Raw genomic sequence first — 22,503 nt, forward strand, 5'->3', positions numbered from 1 at the left:
TGTGTGTGTATTCAGTTTGGTGGCCAGAAAGGGTGCACACGTTTTGTTCCACAGGAAGCTCCAGATCATTGTTGTGTGTCCTGTCTTTGTCCTCTCCTGACAATCACAAACACGAGTCACAGTGAAGGTCATGTGTACGCTGCTGTCTCAAATGTGTGACCACATGTAAACAACACGGAGTTTAGGCCATGCAGGCTTTTAACACATGAGCACAAGTTAAGTTATTTAAGACCTTTATTGTCCTCTGCTCACTAGTGGCTGCCTCTGCTTGCACATTTCATCCCCCTTTGATGGCAGGGGAATTGACTCTCAGGAGGTCAGATGCATCAGAAGAGGCGAGAAATCACAATGCCTTGACGGCCGGGCTCAAAAGTCTTCAGATGCAGCTCTCCATGAATGAGAGGATGAAAATTCAGAGAGTCGTAAAACTCCGGCAGGTGAGGAGTTTCTGGAAAATGACTTTTAAAAGACATAGAGCTCAGATCTGGATGAGATAATAAACGAGCTTATCAGCCCCTGCTCATGCAGTGTTACTGTCATCTCGTGGTACGGAGCGACAGAAACCTCAGTCGAGCTCAATGCATGCAAACAAATCACGTTGATGATGTTTGGTCGAGCCTCATTCAATCACCTCTACAAGTCTCCTCCTGCAGGGGTTGAATACCTTGCCTAGGGGCTTGATTATTCTTGCCAAGGGAGGGGGGCTCACGTTCACTTTCACCACCTGGATTTATCATCTGGTGCAGCAACCTGCAATGAGAGATCAAGAACAGGAATGCTGCAAATCACTGTAAAAGCATGCCGTGGATTTTTTTTAATGACAGGCTGCAGATTTATAGCATATCTGTACACCTACGCCTGCATCACTTACCCGACGTGAGCCTTCGTCGTCGGCGCGCAAACTCGGTTTAAATGTGGCCACATAAGTGTTCAGGTATACCTTATTCAGCTGTGTGCAGAGTGAGACTAAGCTGGATGGCTTCAGTGAAATTAATTGTTTTTCAGCTGGCAAATGAAGCGTCTTACAGTCTCTCTGTCAATGTCTTTAATTCTGTTCCCTCCCTTCTCTCCTCTCTATCTTAACCTTTTCTGACAGGATTAATTAAATGCCACTCCAACAATCAGCTGCATGCCAGAGGAGGGAGCGGGCCAAAGTGTGTGTGTGTGTGTGTGTGCATGTGACCTTAAGCTCTTTTTTTTCCTTTTCCAGGACCCTCCCTGCTGCTCTGCCTCAACAAATCCAAAATCATGCTTCCCTGTCTGTCTGTCTGTCTCCCTGATCGGCTCAGATGTCTCATCTCTGGTGAGGACCTGGACTGAAATCTAACTTTACACCATCGTGCTTTCAATAAAACAACAAAGCCAATCTCAAGTGCCCCTCGAAATGTGCCGTGAGCCAGTCTCTGGATATCACCGCTTGCTTACTCTCCATCCTCTAAAGCCAGGTGTGCCAGTGTGATAGTCTATTATTTAGCCGAGCGCTGACGTGTGAGTCACCCTGTGGTTCTGTCGTAAAACACAAAGCCTCCACTTCACTAACGACTCATGTTTCAATAATCCCTTTTTTCTACACTAAGACTTAAAGGTTTTTTATTTTTACGCTACTTTCGATTTTTAAAATCTCACTGGACTCAAAAACCTTGAACTCTGAACTCAAGTGTGATGAGACGCGAGCCTCAGACAAACAGCTGCTTCACCTTTAAAGATGGAGGCTCCTGCCAGGTGAATGACGCCTGCTTTCTTTCTTATCAAAAACAAACTGAAGCGCTCCAGCAAATCGGTCTCTTTTTGGAGCGCCGATTTCGTCGCTTATCAAATAGCCGATGTTATTTTTCAAGATGAAGAAGAAAGCCAACATGATAAAGCAAACAATGTTGCAGTTTCCAGTGGTAAAACTAATGAAATTCGCCTCAGCCTCAGCTGTACTTTGTGCTTACCGCTAATTTAGCATGCAACATGCTAAACTGAGGAGAGGGTAGTCCGACTTATTTTGGAGAGCAGGGGAGGGTTTTTTTCTTTCTCAAGTCTATTCAATTCAGCCTTCCTTTGCAAGATTTATTTAATAAAAAAAGAGATTTTAAAAAATATCTAAAAAATGCAGCTGTCCTGTGTGTGTGTCCAGGTCATGAAGGTGTGTTTTACATGCTGAGATCAATCCTGTTTTTTCTGGTTTTATTTTTCTCATCACCATCAAACAGGCTGCTAATGTTCATTTTGAAAACAGAAAACATGCAGATTTTATAAGTTTTCTGCATGTTGAGATTCAGTTCCTCTGAATTCGGTGACTGCACAGAGCTTGTGATTAATTCCTACTAAACTATTAATGTTAACTATGATCCTGTAAAATGAATAAACTCAACAGTATTCTCTTCAGATCTTGTCCTGAAACAGGTCTCATTCCAGTTGTAATGCCTTTCTGCTACATCAAGAGGTTAATGGAAATTCCCTTCTGCCATAAAATAACAATACGACAAATGACTGCGTATTAGATGTGGCATTTCAAGCCAAGCAACCAACGTTGGCACCAACTGTGACCTTTAGAAGGCTTTAAACAAGCCCGTGCACCTGACTGTTCTGTGAAATATGTAAACTGCCTCTCACGCGCTCCCTCCCTGCAGATCCAGGCCCATAATTCACCTGGGTGAGGTGCAGCTCGCTCCGGTCCCTGTTCTTTTTTATCCAAACAGGGAGCCTGATCCTGTGCCACGTATGTATTCCTTCTCTAAGCCTATTTGACACCCTGTCAGCTTGTATTATAGACTGCAGGGCCTCCAGTGCTTGAGACCGTGAGAGAGTTGTTTTTTGTGAAGTCTTTGCAGTCGGCGTCTGAATCCCCGCTGCTTTGTGCTTGTTGCTCCCCAAGGAGAGCAAACTGCACCTGCAGCCAGGTGATCAAACTGTCGGACGGAATGAACAATTAGTAAGAGAGCGGGCCCTGCAGCTTCTGCACGGTTTTGAAGCAGCTTCAGTGGCCTCTCTGCTGTCCCATCTTTTCTCGCACCAGATTGCAACAAGCAACGACCAGCTGCGACTGCAGCAAACACCCTGATACCACCAATTTTGTTTAAAATTCAAAGCTGATCTGTTACTGTCTGCATATAATCAGCATTTTCCTCCGATTATTGCTCACTGCAAGCTGTCTGTTGGTGGATGCTCTTAAACTGTACATGGTTTTCTTGGTTTAATGCTCTTGGTAGATCCAGAAAGCAAACAACTCACATTCACTCTTTCACATTTTCATCCCAATCAGCAAAATACATGCTGGGATTGTAGAGTCTGCAAGTGTAGAGTCTTTCTTATAGTTTGAATTTTGTGGTTAAGGTCTGGTCAGGTTCAAGCACAAAAAACAGTTGATCTTGGTTTGGAAAAGATCACTTTTTGGCTTTAAACACCCTTTTTTATCGCCACAAACACATCTCGTACAGTGGTCTGGTGCTTGGCAGTCATGTCGTATAGCTGGGACACCACCACCATCCCTTCATTAATGAGATTGTGCACCTCATTGTCACCAATAACTGGGAATGTTCACTGGTGGGAAGCCAGTGAGGGATCACGTCTGCACACTTCCTGCGCAGGTCAACAGTGACAAGGGTAAAAATGGGCTCTATTTGAACAGCCCTGACACAGCCCAGTAAACAAAGGTAAAACATAGCAAATAATAAGACATGTCTGTGAGACCTTAGCTGGCTAGCCCTCCACTGACACCTGTAGTCTGCTACCTTCCTGTCAGACGACAGCGCCAGAGCAGCAACGGGGAAAAAATAGATAAATCAACACAGTCCCTGCTCAGACTTCACTTCATTCTCAGACTTCAGAAACTGCTTCTGCCATGAAGAGACCAGAAAGAAGTGAATGCGAGACTTAACATCTTCATCCTCTATCGTCGCCCAGCGTCGCAAAATGAAATTTGAAAGGAGACGCGTGCGTCTTTAATCAAGTCCAAACCGGCTAATAGGACACTTCATTACCCAGAGGAGCGAGGGAGCATGAACACACGCTAATTAAAGAATGACTCACGTCATGTGGCGGAAATTGTTGACATCAGAGGATGTCTTGACTAAATCCCCTGTCCACCTCCACCTCCTACACACACACACACACACATATACACACACACACACACACCTCATATCTGTGCATCTACATCTACGTGTGTGTGTCGCTGTATGTGTGTGTGCGTATGTGTGTGAGCGGCTTAACAGTTGAAGGACCCAATGGGCTGTCCACAAAGCAAGAGACCCAAAAGAGAGCTGAGTCACCGCTTTGTGTTCTCTCTCCCTCTCTCTCTGTGTGTGTGTGTCTGTGTGTGTGTGAGCGAGCGAGAGCCCATTGTGTCATCCTCGTCTGTACTGCGACCCCTGAGGCTGAGTGGAAATCTGGCATTATCATTTATGATGAGCTCGGAGGGCTCAGCTGAATGGAGGATGTTACGATGAGCACTACATGCCACTTTTGTGTATGTGTGTGTGTGTGTGCGCGCGCGCGCGTGTGTGTGTCCGCCTGGTAAGCAAGTCTCTCATCTCCATATAAATGGCCTGAGGGAGAGGGGATGGTTTCTATTTAAGTGTGAGTGTTCGAATGTGTATGCCGTGCTATTCTGGGATCGAGCCGCCACTATCATACAGTCCAATCACCCACAAAAAACAAAGCTATCATCACAACACTTCCATGAAGGCTTGCGTGTGTGTGTGTGCACGCGTGTGTGTGTGTGTGTTTCACTGGTAAAGTCATTTGCATGATGTTTGCGATGAGTGGTGAGGTAATGAAGCCTGGCAGCGTGTTGCTGCTGAGTTCCGGCTGCGTGGCTCGCTGACTTCTGTTTCACAGAACAGGTTACCTGAGCCTGGCACACATTTACAGTACAGATGGCTCCGCCGTTTTCTTTTTTTTTTTTTCCCTTTGTTGCTACATGTCTGTCCCACCTAAATACCATCCAGGTTCCACCCTCTCGATCAGTTGAGATTGTTTTCACCACAGACAAGATAACAGCAAGCAGCAAACAAAGACTTCAGGCATGAAAGCGATGATACAGACATCTCTTTGCTGCAACCCTTCATTTTTTAAATGTTTTTTTAAGGTAGACGCTCTGTGTTCGCAGGGATGTCAGCTGTTTGAAGCGTTACACAGTTGGTGATTTCTCTCGGTAGCAACAATGCCACACCAAAAGCAGTGATGAACTGTGACATGTTCACTCATTGTAGTTTATTTTGAGTCAGTCCCACGTACACAGCCCTGCTGCTGTAAATACTCACTACAGCACCAAGTGTGTATTAATCCATGGCTCAAAATAGTCCCAAACAAATGCAGAATGACTCCTGTTTGACAAGTTTTCTCTAAAAACCAAACCAGCTGTTTTAGGAAATAACTGAGTCTTCTTTTGTTAAATGACACCATACATTTGTGATACATTTCAAAAGGTGGACATCTTCAGTAGGAACCAATGGGCTGACAGGCGCAGACAGGGTCGGTGAGTACTGCCAGATGCATTAATAAATTGGTACAGAGCACACTTAAAGTGAAAAGGCGAAAGGTAAACTTGAGAGGAAGCCTGTCCGCACTGTGGAAGCTGAAGTCTATTCTGCAGATTTCACGTATCTCCATGTATATCTCTGTCTCTCCGTCTCTCCCAGCCTCTTGCTTTATTCGGTTTCCTCGCCGTTTGCCTCTCAGTCACTTCAGATAAGGAGTGATTTTGTGTCTCTGCTTTCTGCATCTCAATCACTGCTCTGCATCCTCCTTGTGTGATATGAGTGTGTGTGTGTGTGTGTCTGACTCATTCTAAATCTGGATGTGTGACCCAGAAAACTATTCAAAAAGCACATTTCATCTCATGTCTATATAAATTTGGTTTTGTTCCAATATCTGTCACTTTTCTGTCTTGCAGGGGACGCAGACAAAATCGCTTTACTCACAACACTTTGTTCAAACAGTCTGCACATATCATATTGTCATTTTCGGCATATGCTAAATAAGTATATTTTAAAATCCGCTCTCAATATCAAAACGCTGATTGTGACGTTCCTTTTACAGATGAACGAATGCAATTTGGTATTAAAAAGAATATGACTGCAGTGACTCCAAGCACTCAAATGACTGCTGTCACATCAGTCCACCACAAGTCCATCTGCTCTGCGTCCAGCTCTCCTTGGATATAAAGGAATACTTCGACATTTTGGGAAACACAATCTTCTGCGTTCTTGCTGAGAGCTCGATGAGAAGATCGATACCACTCTCGTGCTCGCACCACAAATATGAAGTGACGGCCGGCAATGAGTTAGCTTAGCTTAGCACAAAGACTGGAAGCAGGGGGAAAGGGCTAGCCTTGCTCTGTCTAAAAGTAGTTGTTTGATCTGTGCAACAACTTAAGAGTGAGAATGACAATGATTTGTCTTTTTATTATTAGTTTTTTTCTGTAAATGAGATGTCATGTTCTAGTCAGAGAGCTTTACAAGTGCTGGTTGGTGCGAAGCTAAGCTAATCAGCAGCTAGCTTCATATTTACTGCACAGATATCAGTGTGGTATCGATCATGTGGTCTTACTCTCCACCAGAAAAAAGAATGGGTTATTAGCGCTCAGATATCTGGAGCGGAGCCATTGCACCACATCCAGGTGTTCTGAGCTGACATCAGAAATAATTAGCAGTGTGTGAAAGGTAAGTGTGTGTGCATGCTTGCACACCTTCCTACCCGACAACAAAGAGATATCTCTTTCCATGTCTCTTCCTCCTGTCCGCTAAACATGCAAATTCAGGTGAGTCAATCAGGCGCCGGTCACGTCACTTGTCTCCGCTGGCATGCCATCAGCTTTTACAGCACGCGCAGACAACCTCAACACACCGAGTCTGTCGTTTCACACATTAAAGCTTCATGTTCTGCTCCGAACATAAAATATTAATCATCACACCTCAGCTGAAGCTTTTCATGCAACTCACACAACCTCACCCTTTTTTTCAGGAGGAGCTTCTGCGCTCCATGTCTGAATATTAGCTAACATCTGATAAAAAATGTCCTTTGAGATCATCTTGATTGTACTATTTACTAGAGGACATTTGTTCACAACTCACAGCCGTGTCTGACATGGATTATAACTGATATTTGCAGAATTGCAGCGTGCTGAGAAAGATGATTGAAGCTTCCACAGAGGGCCGTACAGTACCTCTGCTGGCTTATTTCTGACAGAGGCTAGAAGAAATACGCTGAGATAAATCAAATGTTTGGTACATCTTCTCCTCTTCTGCTTCGACGGTGTCAAGTTAAGTACCTCAGTCGGCGTGCAGAGCAGCCTTTCACAGCTCCAAAGGGCAGCCATCCGTGATTCATAATCTATATTTTATTTAGAAAACAAATTCAATCATAGTTTGCGGTGGGAGAAAATCTGCGCCTCCCTTCCATCCCCAAACAAAAAGAACAAAAGCACTCACAGAGCCAAACAGTGATATGGGGATTCAATGCAGTCAAATAAAGCTGCTTTAGAAGCAAAGACACAGACAAACATTCAGCAAGTGCACCAATTCATGTCTGCCTCCATAGCAAGATGACAGACCAGAGCTTTGCTCATTTGCAGCTTTGTAAAACAGTTTGAATTATGTGAACTTCAGCCATTTGGATGAGTTTGTTTCTCCAGCACATTTCCGCTTTCCTTCAGAGAAACTCAAGGACACCATGTTGTACTCCGCTGCTGTTAAAATCTGCAGGGCATCGGCATCCGTCTCCAGAGCAGGAGCCTGTCCTGTGTGCTGTTTACTGCGCCCGTCTCTGCAGATAACTTACGCTTTGTTTGGGCACAGAAGCTGTGACTTTGTCTTCCGGGCAAAAAGCATTTCGAATGTAAATGGGATTTGGTGTAAACAAAGAATAAATCAATAACCTCACTGCTTTAGTCTTTCACTGTACAGTGCAGAGCGGAGGAATACAAAACAAGCGAAACGAAGGCATCAAAAGGCAATAAGATAAGATTCTGCATCAACAGATTTAACAGTCAAATCTGCATCGTAAGCACTTTTTGAATGCGCAGAGGAGGAAACACTTGGCTTGGCATAATACAAATGTGGGACAAATGCTCCCACTCAACTCATTCAAACACAATATACGATTTCTGTCTTTGAGTTCACCTGTCACGAGGTCAGCCGCCTGTACTTGTCTGCTCACAGGATGTAACAGGGTGGTAGCGAACAGCAAGTCTGTGTGTTGTGATCACACAAAAAACAGTGCATCTGTAAATGCAGCATGTACATATTCATGGTTGAAAAAACAAACAAACTCAGACTGACATAAGCATGCGGAGATAGTACCTATTTAAAACTCTATTAATGTGCATTTGGATGAATGACTCCCAGTCACTCGTACAGTTTTATCGAATTATCCTGAATTCACATTCACATGGCACCGCCCCGACATACCAAAAGCAAATAAGATGTCCCACATTTGACATCTTTCTACGTGAAATGGCAAAAAAGATAAAAAAAAAAAAAGGAATTCCCACATACTGTTAAAAAAAAGAAGCGCTTGATTTAAAACATTTCACTACAAATGCATCACAGTTAATCTTTGCTTTAGCTTTTGTTCTTGCACAGTATACGTAGTTACAAAGCAAACCACCTATGGTAATGTGAAGTAGTGCTTTACATATGTTCTTGGTGTTCAGTTTGTTTGGTCATCCTAATAAACATATAATATCCAATGCATATACAAACATACAGTATCCATGATTCAGATGTTCAATATCTGAGGCCATACGGGTGAAAAAGCAACAAGAAAACCATCCCAAAGCATGTAATAACTTAGGAGAGGCAGCGATGCTTCAGCTCCAGATATCAGATGCAGCAATATGAATAAGAATCAGGTCTGGAAATGAGAAGCCGAGACAAAAACACTTGTCTAGTCACAGTTTGTTTGGTCCAGTAATGAGCAACAGAGTGGGTTCATACTAAAAACTGGCGTGTGTAAATCAGGCGCTTCTTCCAGCAGACGAGGCAGCAGCACAGGTCGCGGGTCACAGCTCAGAGCCTTTTCTATGGCTTGATGTGTGACAGTAATATAAAAATTGATGCCAGGACGACTGACGGTACCAGGCTAGCTCGTGCTCTTGTGTCCCTGCACCGCAGAGCTGGTGCTGCCTTTCTTACTCTGCGCCGGCACCTTGCTCATCTTGTCCTTCAGGCCCTTGAGGCTGTACAGCCTGCTAAAAGAGATGCTAAATGGAGCCTTTCCTTCTTGCTGGCAGTGCACCTCCTGTGGCAACACCGTCTGGTTCTGGGGGTGAGGATGGAGCTGCTGCACTGCGTTAGAGTGTGTTTGGAGAAAGGAGCCCTGGGGCTTCGGGTAAGCAGGTCGACTGGGCGACTGTCCCGCTCTCCCCCTGCCCTGCGCTGCCGGAGAGAGGTGGCTCTGCTGGCTGTTGGGGACTTCGGCCTGCTTCCGCCCAGCTGCGGACCCGACAGCACCCGCTGACATTGGAGGAAGCGGTCTGGGCGGCGGTCGGCGAGGAGATGAGGTGTTATCTGAGGTCTGTGAAGTACCATGGAGCGCCTTGCTTTCTGCCTGGTTCAGACTTCCTCGAGGGGATCTGGATGGCCGGGAAGGGGAGGACGCTCCACGTCTGGGAGGAGTGTGCAACAGCTAGGGAAGGAGAAGAGAATGCAGAACAGAAGAAATGTATAATGAGGTATCAATACATCTGACTCCACATTATGTCTAACACTTCAGCAAACACCAACTACTCATCTTGTATTCTGTTCGTGTGCTGCCAACAATGCAGAGTAACGTTGTTACACTCATGCAGAGCCGAGGGACATGAAAGTTTTCTTGCAAATGGAAAAGAAAGGTCCTTCAGTGCAAATTGGCTAGATCTGTTTTATTATCACTCCTGTTAATATTACATGACACAACTCGGTTAAAACATGCCAGCGACACCTCAACCGGCTTGAAAAGACCAGTGTTACATAAAAAGTGTAGACTCAGGTCAGCGGCGGCTGAGCTCAGCTACGCCAATAAATGTGAAACTATCAATCATTTACCGATCCATTAATATTGCAAGCGGAGTGAACGCGCGCAGTGCATCATTAAAAGTGTGTCACTTTAAATCACACACAGTCTCCTTTCTCAATAATGAACAAGTGTCGTGTGTTTCAACTTAGTGACGCTCGGCTGGTACATACTCAACAGACCTCCACACACACACACACACTCATAAGAAATGGCAAGCTTGCATAGCACACTGCAAATACGATAGACAGATAAGATCTATAGATAGATCGATAGAGACCACTGCACACACACAAACATTGAGCTCTCTTGCATTTACAAAGGCACATTTAAACACACACACACACTGACTTTGTTAAATATTTGACACCACATTCAAACAGCTGACTGTTGAAGCCATCTTTGGAGCTGACTGAGCAGCGGCAGATCTGATTTAATGACTGTAACACTTGAGTGAGACCTCATGACTTCAGCAGCTGGAGCGCTGCACCAGGTCACTTCGTTCTGTACTGCTGGTATTGTATTGTCTTTTCAGCACGGTGCAGCAAAACCTAGCATGACTCAAGAATCAATTAATATTTATGGACTTCATGATGAAATATTAAGGATAAAATCTGATTTAAATAATATGCATGAGTCAAACTTGCCAAACAAACTCATAGTTAATTTATAAAAAGTTATTAAATAATTTGAGAAAGAGGCTTACTCAATTGATAGCACTCATGTCTGGATGCTATATATGAAGCTACCTGGATGGCTGATTTAGGTTAGCACAAAGGCTGGAAACATGGGAAAACAGCTCGCCTGGCAAAAGGTAAGAATATCCATCTACCAGCGCCGCTAAAGATGAAAAAACATCATATTGCCATTTTAAGAGAGGGTATGTGCCAGACTATTTCTTGGTCCTGATCAAGAACTAGTCCGGCACATCTATCTGCTCCCCCTGCGTCCAGTCTTTGCTAAGCTAAGTTAGCCAGCAAAATGGTTAGAAAATTAAAAAGGTCAAATGATTTTAGTGAGATTAACATGCATGCTGGCTTTAAAAGTTATCTCTGTGTGATGGTGGGAGCTGCCTTACTGTTCCTACCTTCTGTCCCTCAGTCTCTCCGGCTGACCGGGGCCTGGCTCTCCTCTCTGATATGCTGGGTCCTAATGCCGCCCCGTCCGCGGCCTTCTCTTTGTCTGGTCTCTCTCCCTCAGAGGAGACCTTCTTTGGTTTAAGGTCACCTGTGGACAATCGCTTTGGCTCTGCTCCCTCATTGGTTGGGCTCACTCCTCTGCTGAACAATCTCCCGGCTGTTGATTGGTTCAGCACCCTCTTTCTCTTGGGGGCTTGGACTTGGGCCTCCTTGTTTTTTTCTGCTGTCTCTGTCAAGCCTTGACCTTGTTCTGCTGTTCTCTTAGCTTCCTCGATGTCTCTCCTCTGTGTCCTCTGGGAAACTACCTCTGTCCTCCTCTGTGCCACACTCCCCTTTTCATCCACTTCCCTCCCATTTTCTTCATTTGCAGTTTCCTCCTCCTCCCCCATTTTCAAGTTCTTCTCAGGTAAAGAAGAGGAAGAGGAGATGCTAGCAGGCCCAGACAAACTGCTGCTAGAGGTGCTCCTGTCTGTAGTGCCTAACGTAGCAGCATGAGGCTTATAATTTATGCATGCAGGACTAGTGGCGACGGCTGTAGCATTTGGAGTATTTGAGTGCGAGAAGTTACCACGATCCTCCGTCATCCCATGGTTGCGGTAAGCAGCTCGGTCAAGAACAGGCTCGTGGAGAGGCGAGTCGCTACATTCAAAATACTCGTCTGAGGTTGTGGAGAGAGCAGAGTCCGGTCTTGGTGAGACGCACTCCTCGCTAACATCAGGCGTAGGTGTTCGAAAGTCTGGAGTGTATGAACGTGGATCCGGCGTGTGCGTTTGGGAGTCTGGGGTGGGCGTGCGTGGAGGAAATCCGTCCGGACTTGTGGTGCGTACGAGAGCTATGACTGGCCGCGGCTGTCTCTCAGGCGTTGGCGAACGCAGGTCTGGCACGTGCACGTCGGAGGGAAGTGAGGTGCTGCGTGTGTTATGTTTGTCAGCATTGGGCACACTGTCTGCGCAGTGTGCTGGTGTGAACCTTGGACTACCTAGCTGGTCATGTGTGTCTGCAGCAGATGTGTGTGTCCTATCGTCAGCACTATCTATGGACATGTGTGGGTTGTACCTGGCAAAAACAGGAGTGTATGGTGGAGCGTTTAAAGAGTCTGCAGTGTCTAACACACCGACATCCTGTGGTGTCACTGCATTATATGATATTCTCTGAGGTTCAAGTGCACTTGCGCGGTATGCTTTGAACTGTGTCACATTCTTGCTGTTTTCATTTGGCATTTCAGCAAACTCACAGCCTGTCAGGGCTCTTTCTGGGGGCTGTACTGTGGCTGCACAGTCCATCCGCGGGCTTGATTTGCAGTCTGTTGACGTCAAAGTCTTAAGATCAACATCTTTTGGAATTATTTCTTGAACACTATCTGCTTTTGGTGCACCACTAATCAAAACATGTGACTGTGTTTCTAGGTTAGTTGCAGCGAGCAATTGCGTTCCTGCCCTGTCATCATGTAGTCTAAATGCTTCCTCATTCTCTGACTCTTGGGAAGTCCCACTCTGTTTTTGCTGTGGAGCTTCTCCAATATTTCCTCTGTTGTCTGCATCTTTTTGTGCTCCTGTTTCACTTCCGCTGTGGCTCTGCAGTTCTGGGACAGTCTCAGGCTCTTTTTCTGCCGGTGTCTGCACCACAGCGGGCTCGCTGTGGACCACCAGCGGTCCTGTGCCTGTCTCAGGCCTCTTGACAACACTCAACTCCGGCAGCTTCTCGTCATCCCCGGTGACGCTGTCTTTGATAATCAGCTGGATAGTACGAGGTTTAGGAATGGGAGGAGTTGAGGTCAAAGATGAAGATGAAGGAAGGGAAGGATTGAGATTTGTAGAAGAAGAGGTGAGAGGAAGGCAGATGGAGACGTGGCTATTTTCAGAAAGGAAGGTGGATGTGACAGACTGCAGGCACATGGCAGAGGGTGAGGAGGGTGACATGTGGCTGTTGTGTGTCCTGTACACAACAACACTCTTCCTGTTAAAGCCAGTTTCTGCCTCTTCCTCAGTGTCTGATGGCTTAGGACTGCCTGTGATAACAGCTTGTGTGGTGTGTGAAGCCCTCCCTGTGTGAGGAGTGGATGCTTTGCTGATGGAGCGGGGAGGTGAGTGTGCATTGAGGTGAGGTGTGGTGTTGTGGTCTGCATCTTGGTAGGTGGGTGAACTTGAATATAGCTTTTCCTCAGCGTTGAGAGTCTTAGCAGTGTCTTGGTGAGTTTCACACTTTGGTCCAGATGCAGGTGAGTTCTGTTCAGGTGCCTCTGCTTCACCTTCAGCAGGCTGTGCATTGAGTCGCGTGTCTTCCTCTGACTCTTTAGCCTTGGTTTTGTCCTCCAGTGGTTGGAGTTTATCAGTCTCCTCATGTTTAGCAGTGAGCTGTCGGGGCTTGGCCACCTCTGGCAGGGTTTCTGCAGGCATGCTGAATGGACTGCTGAACCTGATGGCTTGGCTGGTTTCAAACATCTCAGATCTTTGTAGGTGGACCTGCGTTGGTTTGCTGGTATCTCGAATGTTAATGAACCCAATTACATCACTGGGGGGGTCAGGCTCTGGCCAGGTGGGCAGGTATGTTATCAAGCATGCTTTCTCTAGATTGGTGAGTCCAGGGTGGATGGGAGGAGCCTCCTGTGCTGCTTCCTTACTAGCCCTCCGTCGCCTCCTCTTTTTGGTGTCTGGGACCTCTGGGCTCCTGGAGTTCTCAGGACTTTGGGTCTCTCTGGGGCTGTTGTGGCCAGGAGATGGGGTGGGGCTGGGGCTAGTGCTGGGGTTGCCTAAAGCTAGGGCGTATTTGGGGTTGTACAGTTTCCTAGCAACAGCAGCAGAAGGAAGGGGCACTGAGACTAGCTGCGGGAGAGGCTCCCGTTCAGGTTCAGGCTCAGTGGCGACCTTCCGGAGGTCAACCGAGCTGGAGGTCACATAGAGGGTGCGAAACAGCCTGTCGAAGGCATCCACTGCCTGGCCTGTAACCACTGTGATGAGATTTCTGTCCAGCCGCGATGACATCCAAGTAAAACTACAAAACACACAGCAAATACAAAGTTAGACTACTTTAAAGTCCACCAAGACATTACAAAACAAACACCTCCTCACTAAGCAAAGTCAGCAGCAATAAGTGAACAAAAGGCGACACAGCTCATCTGAAGCACAGAGCCAAAAGTAAAGGCATCATCATTATCATCTGAGTACTGAGTTGTGTTTATTTCTCTTTTACATTCAGTACCTTTACAACCTGTTTGTCTACAAATACTACTGAGGATCTTTATTCATATCTCTCCATTCCGTAGAAACAAGGTGGAGCCCGTGGAGATAATCACTTACAATCTTTATCTCTTTGTCAAACTAACACACACACACACACACACACACACCAAGTCATTTTTCCATAACTTTAGGGGCATTACGTAGACTTAGATTCGTTTTACATTTTGTTCTTAATAGGGAAGGCGAGTCTCGACAATGTGACTTTGTAAACAGATTTATGTCCCCACAACATAAGTAATACATGGCCACACACACACACACACGCTCAAAGTGCACTGACCTGTACGATCCAGAAACAGCTTTGTCTCCGTCGATGAACATGAATCTGTGTCCCATTCGCCCTCTGACCTTGGTGGAGGAGTGAGTGTAGAACTCCACTCCATCTGTGCAGCGTACACGAAGGTGCTGTAACACACACACATCACGTCATACCTTCTGCTGCCTGATATAAGCCTGACGGCCTAACGGAGTTAACTTCATCTTTGATATGTCAAAGAAAAGAGGAAAATTGCCCCAAAATTACAATCACAACAAGTTTTCAAAGCATCTGGTATCAACCATGCAAAGAACAAAAGCTATTTTTATGATTTTATGAGGCAGCCTTACAGTATGTTCCTATTTGAATATTTATTGGCTGGATTGATGGTCAGGGTTTGTGTAAATAAAATGAAAAAGGAAGGGGCACAGGTCTGTCACATTTGTAAAGCATCTGTTAGGTAGACAGATACAAATTAGGACACACATGTGCTTTAGGTTACATTTCTTGAACCACAATGAGGCCTTTCATGTGCACATCTAACCATGCCTCTAAGTGTAACCCACAGCTGCTTGTTAGACATTTGTACTTAATAAAATAATAAAAACCCTATAGCCATACATTTGAGCACTTCCGAGTATTTAAACATACCACATCTTGTGTAAGCAAGCGCTTAAATCTTGCACAGCCAACATCGTGTTCGCTTGCATGGATTCTGGTTAAATCTCTGTCTTGTCTTTACTTGATTTGAATGCTGCATTTGTTGCCATGAATCACAACATTCTCCACAATTACCTTAACCTGTTTTGTTCGAACACGCCTGTTTTGTTAATCCCTGTGTGAAAAACAGAGTAAGCGTGCTGTTAAAAGTCCTGCTGTTTCAGGATTCCCTTATATTACAATCCGGCGTCCCGCAGGGGTCGGTTCTCTGTCCACTTCAGATGTTTCCTGCATTTGAATGCAAGTAAAGCTGTTGGTCCAACCAGACAGGGTCGCTTTTTGAAAATATTTGCATAAACCTTGATGGCCACTCAATGGCCAACTCATTTGATGAGTGGCATTGTCGAGCTTTAAGCAACAGTCCTGATAATAAATGGGTGGTACAGGATGCTGCTGCAGGACTGAAAAGACTGTAACAACACTTCAGATTGGGGATTACACATGAAAGGTGACTTGAGCTAAAGTCTTTCTCGATCAAGTCTTTCTCAGTTCTTTCACTCTGACTCACTTCTCGTTTCTTTGTCTCTCCTTTCTGTCTTTCTTGACGACAGCCGTGCTTACCAACATCTATACTGAACGAATCTCGAAAATACAAAAACTACATCACAGTTCCGGGGCTGGATTCTCCAAAGGCCAAATATCAAATGCTCATGTCACAGAGACATGCAGCCCTTAGTATCCCATAATCCATTGCTTGTGCACAGCTGTTTACTTCAGTGTTCTTCTGGTAAACTTGGAGACAGTCAGCAAATATCACATGATGCAGGTGTTTGCAAGGTGTTTGGTTTATGTTGGTGATCAGTCAATTGTACACATATCAGCTATGAAAGGTGTCATTAATGAAATATGAGGTTAATTTTGTCCGTTAATGAAAATGCAAAGACACAAGGCAATACTTTGTCTTAACACAGCATTACTTTGGTGGTTGTGAGTTAGATTTGGACAATCTCATTTGGAGGGGGTCTTCAGGTCCTCTAAAAGATACAACTCATGAGGCATGTCTGTCCAGGTCTTGAACTGTGATGCAACAAAAATATTACACAACCAGTTGTGTTGATGCTGCCGATTATTCCTGGCGTGGCTTATCTCACAGTAGGAACACTTGTTTTCCTCCCTCCTTTGGTTCCACCCTTAACATTTCTGCCTCTCACTGCATTCCTGTGGCTAACCGATTTGATAAAATCAGCAAAACGCATTTCTGTTTGTGTGTATTCATTAGTTAGTATTAGCTGAGCTGTCCTTAAAAGAAATTGATTTGAAAATATCGCCAAACAAGCTTGAATCGCAATGCTTCTACAGAGAAAAAAATCACAGCTAACGGAGACACTGTGGATTTTTTACAATTCCAGGTGATGCTCACTGTTGCAGAACTTGTTCAGAAACCCCATAAGACGACTGAAGAGTAGGAAGAATCTGGTGCCTCTTTGCCTACACACTCACCTGCTCCTCCTCCCATCCCGTCTATCCACTCCTCCACCTGCCTGCTCCCTCTTGTCACTTCCAGCTTACAGTAAAAACTCAAGCTGAGCTCAGGCTGTCACACCTGTCTTCTACTCTTCCTGTCTGTCATCATCTCATTCAGCAGTCCAGCCTCGGCTTCAACGAGAGACTCGGCACATATTCTGCGTCAGCTGCTCATCACTCTTCCATGTCATAGCTGCCACTTGTACAGCTGGACCCAAATTTTCTGGGATGTCACTCATAGTAACCACAGTGATAGGCTCCAGTCAGGAAAGTATGTTAAGGGATGTAAGGCCATTTGTAACGCAAATGCTTATACTGGTTATATGGTTAAACTGACATAATTGTCAGTATGTGTGTGTATGTGTACCACACCTGAGTGGTGCACCTGTGCTCCATGTGAGCTAAAATCCTGAATGTAAAACACTACAGAACATTGTACAAACCAGGAATAGCTTAGAGGAAAGCTGTGAGACATGCAGTGTTTTCATAACATATAGCCATCCTGCTATCAAATATTTGACTGACTTACTGTAAATGTAGGCGAAACTCAGGCTAAGTGTGCACTGTGCAGCTGTAATACTGTAGGAAGGTCTGCACTCTGTACTTGGATTTGGGGCAAAAAAACATGATGGAGTGAGCAAAAACAACAAACTGACAGATATTTAAAAAAGCAGAGAGTAGCCGTGAGAATAAAACAGGTAGCAAATAGCTACCAAGCTGAGCTGAAACAGCCTCCTGTGCGATTTGTCAAACGTAGCCGTCATATGTTTATAAAGCACAAACTGCCACTTGAGACACATTCTGCTGTTTTTCTTATAATCCACATGCAGATGGCACTGGAAGTCTGTCAGGCTGTCACTGCCTTCGCGTTTCACTTTTGCTCCTCTAAGAAAACTGGCAGTGGGCGTAGGTTTTATATGAACATGTGTAATCTGTTCTTGTGTGTGTGCATGTGTGTGTGTGTGTCCCGTGTCTGTCCACACACTTACAGTACGCATTTGCGTGCACACCCCATGTGCAGACACCTTGTGTTCATGTGTGTGTTTCTATTACACCTCTTGAGGCCTCCTACTTATGTCTTTCTGCAGCTTTTATGTCTCACTTCAGGCAGACAGATACAAATCTAAACCACTGTATTGTTTAGCAGTAAATAGTTCTTTGAACATTACTAGTTAAACACATCAGAGGCATTTGTGGAATTTATCCAACAGCGCTTCCACTTTATGTATATTTTCTAAATGATCTGCTCAGAGGAGGGAGGAACAATGCAGCAGCTGACTTCCACCCACTAAACACTGATTTGTTAGCTGCTAACCATTAAAGGCCCCTCATCTACTGTTCACCTGAGATATTGGCTGACTTGAGTCCAAACAATCATGGTTTTGGTGGCTTGGCAGCTTAATCAAAAGATTTATGTCGCACGAAGACAATGCACTGACGACACAGTTGCATTTTTCCCTGCAACTCACTTTCACGTGTTCCAACATGATCAAAAGCTTCTAGAGCTTAGCAGCCAACTATGGAGTAAAACACTCAGAAAATGAGATAAAAGATTCATCTGTGGTACAGTGCCAGCTGGACAAGTTTGCTGGTTGTGTGTGTGAGAGCGAGACGAAGAGAAAGGGAGAGAATGCATGTGCTTTTACTTATCCACGCGTAACATGTATCTCTTGACTTCAATTGGTTGTTTTTCCTTCACAGGATGATTGTGTTCAACAGCAGTAACTCACAGATGTATTTTTAAATGAGGTGATCATTTATGCACATCTTAACTTCTGTAAATTTCCCCTGCTATCCAAAGGTCAGTGAATCACTCTCCACCAGTGAAACATTTACTCTCTATAAAGGAACTACAACATTTTGTCCTAACACAATCAATGATGAACTTTCATTTTCAGTCAGCTTATTATTCTGGGTATCATGGTTAATGTGGTCTGGCTATCATTACTTTGGTGAAGCCGACAAATGGCGATATCAGTATATTGTTGATACTGGCCTGAATGCCATGACATTAGGATGTCCTCCACAGAGGATGAACGACATTGTTTTTAACCATCAGGTCACAGTTCTCATTTGTGCAAAAGAAACACACAAATCTTAACTGCAACTAAGCCTTCCTGTTTGGTGCTAAAAGACCACCGTGCAAAATGATCACCGACTCACCTTGAGGTGTCCGGCGTGCATGTTGGCCCTCCGGCACATGGACAGGAAATGAGGTTGTGTTGCTCGTTCCAACAGGATGTAGACAGAAACCTTCCTCTTGAAACCAGCGTCCAGCAAATCTCTAAAGATATCGACATCAGTGAAGACATCCATCACCACTGCTATAACCTGGAGACAAACACACACGCGATGCGCATCACACAGGGGAAAGACTCTTGCACAAATAGACATGTGCATAGCTTATGCGTGCAAACAAGTAAATACATTCACTCAAATATCCAGCTTGTTGTCGGTGTGAGAACGCATTTCTTGCAAAGATGACAGTGTTTCCAATTTTCTGCCAAAACAAATAACATTCAAGTGGTTCCACAGGTTTGAGTACACGACCACAGAAGTTTTCTTATGCAAAATAAAACTCTGAAGGCTCACTGAAGCACGTTTTGTCTCTTCCCCCAAATCTCCACTTCTAAGACACACACATCATTTTTTTTCCCTGTCAGAAACTTTCCAGGAAAATAGCCATATGATGTTTCAGTCAAATAACACACAGCAGCGAGAACAGCTGCTGAGAAATAAAACATGTCATAAACGAGTCAGCCTGCATGAGCAGACAGAAGCACGCAGTCATACACATGCAGGCAGGCGCTAATAAACATACACATGCAAATATCAAACATAGCACCCATGCTGTCACGTTGCTGGCACGGTTACAGTGCGCGGCACTTTTTTTGTCCTGATAAAGCAGCTTAATCAATGTGCACTTTACTCCTGATTGTCTCCTCTGGTCAGCAGTCTGTACTCTGACCTCTGGCTGACTGAGCGCACGGTGGCACCATGTTAACATTACAGTTTATCTTTTGAATGGCCACAGCAGGACTGAGAAACAAGGGGCTGATGAATCATCAAACTCACAAGCCATTAGTTGAACTCAGATTAATTAGAATTGATGATATTAATTGTACATACTTTATATGTTTGATTGGAGATTGTTTTTAAGAGTGAAATGTATGATGTAGTAATTCTAAAGTAAATATTATGGTTCAAGCAGAAGGGACTTAGTTAAAATAATAAGTATTAAGACTAGAATGTTATCCCCTAATGGCCCAGCGTACCTTCTGCGCCTGCGCAATCATCTTTCTGACCACCTCTTTGATATGCGCCTGACCGTCCAGCGGTGGCTGCGCGTACATGGTCGTGCGCGTCACCCCCCGGTAAGCATCGATGTCCGGCCAGCCCAGGTCCATCTGCGGGATGGACGTGTCCGACAGCTCGGGCCAGTAGTGCAGCGACAGCGGGGGGTCGTCGTCCTCGGCGTTCTCCGGGAAAATCTCCGAGTCCGGGTCGTAGGGCTCCACCGCCCCGGCGAGAGTTTCCAGCTCTGGGTCCGACAGGAAGCCACGCAGGCCGCGAGCCTCCAAGAATTTAAAAAATGCCGCGCGACCATCCTGGAGGAGAGCCTCCAGCGCGAGCCGCTGGTCTTCGCAGTACAGGAACTCCGGCTTGGACTCGTGCGTCCGAGGGTTCACGTGGTTATCGTCCAGACACTGTAACTGGGAAAGAGCCATGTCTCGATCGCCAAACACTGAACAAAACAAACAGGAAAACTTTAGTGTCACGGCGCAGCTCCTCTCCTAAACTTTTCCAGACTTTGGCTGAAGAAAGCCGCTTAAAAGGGTTTTAATTCCTCCTTTGTGGTTGAAACAGCTGATCAGTTTGACTCCAGACTTGCGGCACATTACTTCGTGTAATCCTCCTCTTCGGTCTGCCGTGTAGTTCCTCTGGCCGGCCATGGTGCACTAACACTCAGCCATCGTCACCCCGTTTACCGAATGAAGGACTGACCTGACCGGCTGGAGAGAGAGAGGGAGTGAGTGACATCCCGCTGACGGCACCGCCCGACCAGCCCGGCTCGACAGGTGTGACCCTGACAGGCTAAACACCCACCCACACAGAGGAGCTTGCACACCTTTGTCACGTGACGCGTAGGGCTTTCCAGCAGTGTGTGTGTGTTTGTGTGTGGAGTGATAAATGGAGATGTGTTTTGAGTTTGACGGGGAAAGCAGACCATCCCTTCATTTTCAAAACCCCATTAAATCATTAGCCATCAGCAGATTATAGGTACTGTAACTGTGCGGTTCTGTTGTACCTGTCCGGTCATGTTTCTTCACGCTCCTGCCAGGATGGGAGAGAGCCAAGCTGTGCTTTGAAAAGATCAAAATGAAGCACATAATGACTTTTTAGACAGGCAAAAACAAGATGAGCGATTAGGATGGGATTAATGGATCTAATAAACATTAAGTGGAGAAAACAGACCATATGTTATATACATTTTCCTCAAAATAAGCACAAGGAAGAGCCAACGCAGGATTTCATGACTGACTTTGAACTTTGAACAGCATTAGTTTGGTGTTCTGTAGGAACCAAGGGTCACTCTGCGTCTCAGATTAGCAAGGAGCTTCAAGTAAAAATCCCGTACTTGATATTGCGAATAAAGTCGTTCTAGTTCAGTTCACCCAACGCGTCACAATAAAAGACAGCAAAACAAGGGCAGCAGCCAAATCAAACACATAGCCCAGAGCTTGTAAAACACATTTTAACAACCTCGTTTGAACTTGACATTCCTTCAAAGAGGCACTGCACCTCGTTTGATTATCAGCACATCGCGGTCACATGATGCAGCTTGCAGGTTGTGATGCAGCTACATGCTGGTGCTCTGTAAGAGAGCAGGAGGTGAAGAGGCTGAGGGCTGACATGGCTGCTGCTCACTGAGAAGTGTTCATCAGTCAGTGTGTCCACATGTGCGTACATTATTCATTTGCTGTGATTAGCCAGGATGTGCTCTCAGGCTAGCAGGGATAAGAGAACATTTACCTGTTTGGTGAATGTTTGTTGCGCTGATGAAGTCACTGAACACACTAGCGGGATGATCGTTGGGCTGCAGAGGTGTCAGGTTTCGTGTTTCCAGGTATGCAAACCCATTTCTGATTAGGTAATTAAAATGCATTGCTGTTGAAGCTGCCTCTTATTCAGGTTGGCGTGAGGCGCTCAGGCACTGGAATTTACCAGAACAGGTCTGGACTGAATGACTTGATGGATTTCCTGCAGAGGTTGGTGGAGTCAGACTGACATCGGCACTGCATCCATAATGCTTTGGCACAGCGGGGGGTCCAGCGGCCCCTCTGTCTGCCTGTCTGCCACTGCCGATCATGCATTTAGTGAATCACTGGGTGAGTCACTACCTGGCGTCTTGCTGACTCATCGACTGCACGGCTTGTCATTTTTTTTGACTCTCTGATTGGCTGAGGGTGACTAATTACCTGTTAAACCTTCCGACGGTTTGCAGGCTGATTGTGGTTTTGTCTCCCTTCTCTGTGAGGGCCTAAACAGCCAGAGGGGATCAGTCAGTCAAACTGGTTCAACTGTTTTGCTGTATTTGCCTTCAACGGCCCCGAGTATCACTGATGTCACAGCTCACACACCTTCCCCCGACACTTTTTACTGTCAATCTCAATCATAAAGCTACTTCCTCACCCCGCCT

The 22,503-nt window shown here is 45.4% G+C and overlaps 1 protein-coding gene across 1 annotated transcript; it reads right to left on the reverse strand.

Moving 5' to 3' along the window:
• Positions 1-7,310: 7,310 nt before the first annotated feature.
• Positions 7,311-20,803, reverse strand: LOC121621289. The gene is made up of 5 exons (XM_041957699.1): positions 20,078-20,803; positions 18,966-19,133; positions 14,643-14,767; positions 11,072-14,114; positions 7,311-9,618 (listed from the first exon to the last, which is right to left on the reverse strand). The coding sequence occupies exons 1-5, from the start codon at positions 20,528-20,530 to the stop codon at positions 9,073-9,075; spliced, it is 4,335 nt and encodes a 1,444-aa protein (XP_041813633.1). The 5' UTR covers positions 20,531-20,803; the 3' UTR covers positions 7,311-9,072.
• Between the last annotated feature and the right edge of the window lie 1,700 nt (positions 20,804-22,503).

The sequence above is a fragment of the Chelmon rostratus genome, chromosome 17 (genome assembly GCF_017976325.1).
Source record: "Chelmon rostratus isolate fCheRos1 chromosome 17, fCheRos1.pri, whole genome shotgun sequence".
Lineage (NCBI taxonomy): Eukaryota > Metazoa > Chordata > Actinopteri > Chaetodontiformes > Chaetodontidae > Chelmon > Chelmon rostratus.